Source organism: Portunus trituberculatus, chromosome 4 (assembly GCF_017591435.1).
Source record: "Portunus trituberculatus isolate SZX2019 chromosome 4, ASM1759143v1, whole genome shotgun sequence".
Taxonomy (NCBI): domain Eukaryota; kingdom Metazoa; phylum Arthropoda; class Malacostraca; order Decapoda; family Portunidae; genus Portunus; species Portunus trituberculatus.
The window spans coordinates 4,425,297-4,432,570 of record NC_059258.1 but is presented as its reverse complement, the minus strand read 5'-3'; the positions used below and the strand labels follow the sequence as shown (position 1 = coordinate 4,432,570).

General features: G+C 41.8%; 1 protein-coding gene across 1 annotated transcript in view; it reads left to right on the top strand.

Annotated features, from left to right (window-relative positions):
- Positions 1–4,437, top strand: part of LOC123512679 (glycine receptor subunit alphaZ1-like) — an 18,959-nt gene extending 14,522 nt beyond the window's left edge. Inside the window, exons 7-11 of the mRNA XM_045269181.1 lie at positions 691–825; positions 1,419–1,519; positions 1,888–2,048; positions 2,550–2,679; positions 3,489–4,437. Coding sequence (XP_045125116.1) covers positions 691–825; positions 1,419–1,519; positions 1,888–2,048; positions 2,550–2,679; positions 3,489–3,659 — 698 coding nt within the window. The 3' untranslated portion in view covers positions 3,660–4,437. The remainder of the gene's footprint in view (positions 1–690; positions 826–1,418; positions 1,520–1,887; positions 2,049–2,549; positions 2,680–3,488) is intronic.
- The last annotated feature ends 2,837 nt before the right edge of the window (positions 4,438–7,274 follow it).

Sequence of the window (7,274 nt, the reverse complement as noted above, 5' to 3'; positions counted from 1 at the left end):
GAGAATGGGCGGACATTTAACTTTTTTGAATGGGGGGTCAAGGTTCCAACAATTTATTTTTAGTTCTTTTGAAAAATCTTTGATATTACTGGAGTTTGGAATCTTTTTATATTTCAGGTGTTAGTTAAAGTATGTGCCAAGTCGGAATGTGGAAAGCATTCGGGCCTGGCGGCGTTTTTTCGAGAGGCCATTTTTAAAATGAATTATGTAACGTAAAAATGCCCGCCAAGCCGGGCTGGGGTGGACAGTGACGTCATCAGCCAGGCAGCCCCGCCTGGTCGTGACGTCACTGTGGCCGGAGCCTCCTGGTTGCCTTCCCTTCCTTTCTTGGCTCTATTCGTCCATACATTGCATTATTTACCGTGTTATGCCGTGTGTGTGTGTGTGTGTGTGTGTGTGTGTGTGTGTGTGTGTGACTTGGCTTTTTTTTCGTTGGACAAAGTACTAGTGTGTGTGTGTGTGTGTTAACAATGCAGAAACCTTAGTAATATGTCACTGGCATCGTAAAAAAAATAATAATTGATTAAAACCGTGTAACTTCAACTAGAGGCTTTTGAAAGTAGTAGAGCTGGCCAGTGTTTGAAGTTACGGTCCTAACACTCCCTTTCTTGCCCTCTCCACTACCCTCTCTCTTTTACCCCCTCTCACCCTCCCTCCTCTTCCCCTCTCACCCTCCCTCTCTCCCCACAGTATCCCACACCACGGAGGAGCTGGTGTTCGAGTGGGACCCCGTGGTGCCCCTGGACGTGGACCCCACCATAGAACTCCCCCAGCAGGACATCATCAGGAACTACACCTCAGACTGCACTCAGGTGTACTCCACAGGTGAGCGGTGGTGGTGGTGGTGTATTGTTGACTCGGTAGGGTTTGTGTGGTGGTGATGGTGGTGCATTAGTGACTGGGGTTGTGGTGGTTTGGTGACTGTGGGGGTTGTGGTGGTGGTGGTGGTGGTTTGGTGACTGTGGGGCTGTGGTGGTGGTGGTTTGGTGACTGTGGGGGTTGAGTGGTGGTGATTGTGGTGGTTTGGTGACTGTAGGGGTTGTGGTGGTGGTGGTTTGGTGACTGTGAGGGTTGTGTGGTAGTGGTGGTTTGATGACTTTGGGGTTGTGTGGTAGTGGTTATGGTGGTGGTGGATTGGTGACTCGTTGTGTTGTGGTGATGACAGTGATGGTGGTGGTAAACAATCCTTATTTAATCAAGTTTTTCCTTTCTTCATCCTCCTCCTCCTCCTTCTTTCTCCTCGGTTCTAATAGTCGTGTCCTCTTCTTCCTCCTCCTTCCTTCTTTCTACCTTCTTATGGCCGTGTTCTTCATTTTTCTCCCTTCTCCCTTCTTCCTTCTTTCTTCTTTCTTATGGCCGTGTTCTTAATTTTTCTCCCTCGTTCTTCCTCATGAGTAACAGCCGCGTCCCTTCTGCAGGTAACTTCACATGCCTGGAGGTGGTGTTCACGCTGAAGAGACGTCTCGGGTACTACGTCTTCCATACCTACATTCCAACCTGCCTCATCGTTATTATGTCTGTGGGTACCTGCCTCACTCACTCACCTGGCTTACTTATTTGTCTCACTCACCTGGCTTGCTTACCTGTCTCACTCACCTGGCTTACTTTCCTGTCTCACTCACCTGGCTTACTTACCTGTCTCACTAGTTACCATGTCTGATTCACTCGTCTGTCTAATTAGTTTTTTTTTTCTCCTCTGCGTCACTTGCTTTACTCATTCTGTCTCATTAACCTGTCTCACTCACTCACCTGCGCCACTCACCTGTTTAAAAGATTCATATTAATTACCCTAGCCTTCCTTTTTTTCAATATAAATCTAATACAGTTTCTTCGTTGTTCTTATGTCACCTATTCTTTACTCTCTCTCTCTCTCTCTCTCTCTGGCAGTGGGTATCGTTTTGGATTAAGCCTGAGATCGCCCCGGCCCGCGTGACTCTGGGTGTGACTTCCCTCCTGACGCTCTTCACGCAACAGGCCAAGTCTCAAGCTTCCTTACCGCCGGTCTCCTACATTAAAACCATCGATATATTCATGTCCTCCTGTACCGTGTGAGTGTTTCTGTGTGTTTGGGAGGTGGTCATTTCCTTAGGTTTATTTATTTATTTATTTTTTCCTTTTCTTTTTTATTAATGTATGCGTGTTTTGTGTTTGATGCTATATTGAGTATATTGAGTGTGTGTGTGTGTGTTTTATTAAATTGTCTTGTGTTTCGTTTTTTTCCTTGTTTTATGTCTATATAGTGGGTTTCTTTTTTTTTCGTAACTATCCCTAAAATCATTAAAACATCCTTGAAACCCCAATAACATCACCTAAACACCATTGAACTACCACTAAAACTACACACACACACACAAAAAAAAACACGTCTTTTTTTTCGTAACTATCCCTAAAATCATTAAAACATCCTTGAAACCCCAATAACATCCACTAAACACCATTGAACTACCACTAAAATAACACACAAAAAAAAAACCACGTAAAAAATGACAACTATATCTTTTCGCATTGTGACTCTAGTTCCTTGTTGTTATTTGCTGTTATTTCTCCAGGTTTGTGTTCATGGTGCTGATTGAGTACGCCGTGGTGAACATTATCCTTGGTGACGGCTCAGGGGACGCGGCGAAAGGCCCTGCGAAGCCCGAACCCAAGCCCAGCAAAGCAACTGACTTAGCAATCAAGGTAAAGGAGGAGGAGGAGGAGGAGGAGGAGAGCGATCTAACCCCTTCATTACTAAGACGCATTTCTAACATGACTTTTGGGTGTGATTAGACAATTTTATTTGCATTAGAAAGGGTCTAAGGAGGTCCAAAGATAAATAGCCAGATTATTACTATTTTAATCCCCAAATAATTAAGTTAATGAAACGGTATAAAATCGCCAAATGTAACCAGAATGAATATGAAGACGCGGCATGGTACTGAAGGGGTTAGACACTAGTAATTCAATAGCTTCCAATTGACATAACCATAGCTAGAATAAAAAACGTTCTTCAAAACCTAACTTTCACTAAACATCGATAAATTGTCAGTAGAACCATGAAATAATGTAAAATCTCCAGTTATCTTTACAGTGTTAGAATTACCACTAGAACCATGACAACGCCAACATTCCTAACATCCACTAGAAACTGTTAAACTGTCACTGAAACCACGCAAACACGTGAAAACCTCCATAACTACCATTAAAAATAACCAAAAACCACATAACCCTTTCAGTAGTGGGACGCATTTTTACCATGAGTTTTGGGTACGTTTGATTGACATTAGGAAGGGTATATAGAGGTCAGAAGATTAATGGCCGGAGTCTTCACTCTCTTAATCCCTACATAAGTGTCTGAAGCTGTGTAAAATCATCAAATATTAAGCAGAATGAATGTGAAAACGTGCGATGGTACTGAATAGATTAAATAGCCCTTTCCGTAGCAAAAATCAATGAAAGATAATAAAAACGCTTAATTTTTCATAATGTTCCTTGTGTTTCCCCGTCAGGAGAGCCGTCGATTCCTGCTGGGGGAGCCGCCGAAACCTCCAGGGCCGACGCCAGCACAGATACGCCGAAACAAGGCTCTTATGGTGGACAGGGTGTCTCGCTATGTGTTTCCCACCTCCTTCGCTCTCCTGAACGGAATTTACTGGTTCAGCTTCAGGAAATATCTCTAAAACTCTCTTCTATGTCAGTTTCCTTTTAAGAATTTCACCAAGAGAGGAATAAATGTGAGTTTTTCCATGTATTGTAGGTGTAAAGTTTTGATTCTCTCGTTTTCGTAAGTTTCAGAATGATTCGTAGTGTTGTTATGTGTCGGAGCGCAGATCGTACTAGAAGAGGAATGGAATGATGTTCCCCGTAGCCTTGCCTAGGTAGTGTTGCCTAGCGTTGTTCATCCTGTTCTTGTTCTGTATTAGCGTGAGGGCAGCTCTGAGGAGTGGTGAAGGTTAGGATAGACTTGTACTAAACACTCGAGGCAAGTTCCGTGACGCTGCATTGACTCGTGTAGTGAAACATCGGTAGCACACACACACACACACACACACACTGAAGAAAGAAAAATACTGAGAAAAATTACAAATAAGATGATCGAAAAAAGGATGATGTAGATATAGATGACTTTGAGGAGAGGAATTTTGATAGAGAATATGCCACACCAAGTTTAATAAGACAAGAGAAGATAAGGATGCGCAGAATTAGTTCCTCGAAAATAATAGGTAAATAAATGCATTACTAAAGGAGGTGATGCATGAACAAAACACATGACAATTTGACATGTATGGAAAACAAACCCGGGATAGCTTACAAACCTAACTTCAACCTGTTAAATGGAAATAAATCCTATGTATTATGCACATACTCATACTCATGCACCTAAGACAGTTTAAATCAGTCATAATGAATAATGTTAATTAGTTGTAAGTGTTGAAAATAAAAGGCTAGTGAAGAAAATGGTGATAATTCATTTCACCATTTTAGAGGGAAAGGAATGTACAGGAAACACGACGGCGTCATGACCAGCTGTGTGGACCGTGTGGCGTCTGGGAAAAAGGTAAATTTTCACCATTACAGCTATTCCTTCACCTTGATGTGTTGTGAGAAGGAAGAATAGGTAAGTAAAAACAAGTATGTGAAAATTTGAGACCCTGCATTTTGTATTTACCGAGTTATTTTTCATTTTATTGTTCGACGTGACAGGAGGCAGGAAAGGAAAGTGTAATGGCTGGTGGCGAGGCGGAGAGCAGTACCATGAGACATTTAGGTTTATTTTTTTACCTTTTCTCCGTGAACCGTGTCTTCTTTCATCCTACCGTCTTGTGAGAAGCAAGGCAAGGTAAGGCAGAACATGTGTGTGTGAAATCATGCATCTATGTTATTTGTTTAGGGAGGTTTTTGTAGCTTTGTTTCGATACGTGGCAGGACAGGACCACTTCACTTGATTGGGGAGTTGGTAGGTGTTCTGGAGTCTTCTTAGGTGTTTGTTTGGTGTTTTGTAAGGCTGTTTGACAGTTTCTTTTCTTTTTTTTTCATGTATTTCTTGGTATTTTTGTGTGTTTTGTTAGTTCGTGTCGGTTAATGTTATGATTGTGTCGGTATGTTACATTTTCATCGTGATCTTATCCCGTCACCGTGGCGTGTTGTGCGGGCCCAGAGGTGGTCAGGAAGAGCATTTGTGGCTACGATTATTCACATGTCACGTATTTATGGAGTTATTGAATATTTTGTTTAGCGAAGTGGCTCTGTGGGAGCGGAATTAAGGCATTATGTTTATTATTATTTTTCCCCGTGACTCCTGCATCTTGCTCGCTGTGAGCCTGTGAGGAGTGACAGGAGGTAAACTGGTAAAGAAAAACACGTGTCTGAATATTGATAACTATATGCCGTGCGGTTCTGGAATTAGGTTATCAGAGAGAGTGGAAGCATGAATGTGATGGGGTGAAAAGCAGTACAGTGGTGAGTGGTGAGTGACATCAAGTGGTGCTGAGGAGGACGGGAAAGGAGGTGATTGTGTGCGTGTGCACGTGTGGGTTTACATTTTGGATCATTGGCTTCCATTTTTTTTTTTTATGTAAGAGGGAAACCCGGCCAAAGGCAACAAAAACTGATTATTAAAAAAAAAAAAAAAGTTCCCAGACGTGCCAGTTCCCAAACAGGTTGAAGGAAATGTGGTCAGAAGGGGACTCCTAAGATGGTGGTTCTATTCATTTATTTTTTTTTTTTCAGTTTAAGATTTGTATAGTTTTGTATAAAGGAAGAGAGTTGTGTTTAGAGGGCAGGCTGTGACTGCCCCCTTGTGTTGTGAGTCACCAAAGGAAACGTTCAGTGAGGTCACAGCTGGCTTTAATAAGTTCACCGCATCTTCTGAACCAGTGCTAGTACACCTAGAACTGACAGTAATTATCGTTTCGGCAGGTGTAGAAACGATCATTATTACTCCCAGTGACGTATGGTGTGTGTGTGTGTGTGTGTGTGTGTGTGTGTGTGTGTGTGTGTGTGTGTGTGTGTGTGTATGGGGCTGACATCCACACCAGGGTAAGCACGGTCATCAGATGTCATTCGTCAGTCTTCACTTTGACAGCCGCATAACCCTGTAGGGGAAGTGACCGTTGTACGTAAAGCTGTCACAGGATTGTCTTACATATTGGCCAGAGTGTTGAAGGATTTAGAATGAGGAAAAGGAAACTGCTCGTCGTTATTGCCATACGTCATTGTGAATGTGTGTAGCTCATCATTAGTTGTCTTTTTATATTACTTATCGAACATTTGAAATCTGCCGCTCGTACTACCTCCGCCTCGCACTCTAATGCTCGGTATTAGGACTATCAGCCTGCTCTTAAGTAAATACTGCTAATTCCACCTCTGTCTGTTTCTAGATCCATAGAATAAGCTTAAAACCTGTGTCAGTTCACCTAAACTCTTTTTAAAAAAAGTGAAGAAATATGGAGATATGGATTGGTAGGAGGAAGAAAAGAAATAATAATGATAATAATAATAACGATAATAATAATAACAATAATAGTAATGATAATAATAGCAATAATAAGTAACTAGAGGTGGAGTTGGAGGTGGAGGTGGACAGGGGGAGAGGAGAGGAATATGAAGATCACCAATTCCTTCCCATCTCTTCCTTAAACCTTAATTTTTCTCGCTTGAACCCTTTATTTCTGGTTCTTTCCTACCTAGCAATCCTTATAATTTTGCTTATGTCCCTTTCGTTACAATGGTTCAGCTTGGAAATTGATAGTTCGATAATTTCTGCTCTTCCTAAGCTTGTTCGCCTTTGATTTACAGCTCGATCGAGAAAGGTGATCACTGATTATGTTAAAACACTTAACAAATCGATTATGGCGTTCCATCAATTACTACAACTTCACTATTTAACTGTAGCAAGTGTTGAGCGATGTTAACGGTACTCTCAATGATTTCCTGATAAAAAAGACCGTCGCTATATTATACTCTCTCTCTCTCTCTCTCTCTCTCTCTCTCTCTCTCTCTCTCTCTCTCTCTCTCTCTCTCTCAAAATATTCCGGATGAAAAGAGTTACTGCGCCTGTTCCCACAAGTGAGGAACCAGCAGGATTCATATAACATAAGATAACATAACGTAAATAATAGGATAACAAAGGGCCACCAGAGCCCATCTAGGTTATCCTGTATCAGTCGCATAGTGACCTCGTCATCAGTACTTAAAGATACATTTACAAGTACACAATACATTATATACTAATTCTAAATATTTGGCCCATTAACAGGGCTAAGTCCTGCAGGGAAATCCTCTACAATTTGTGG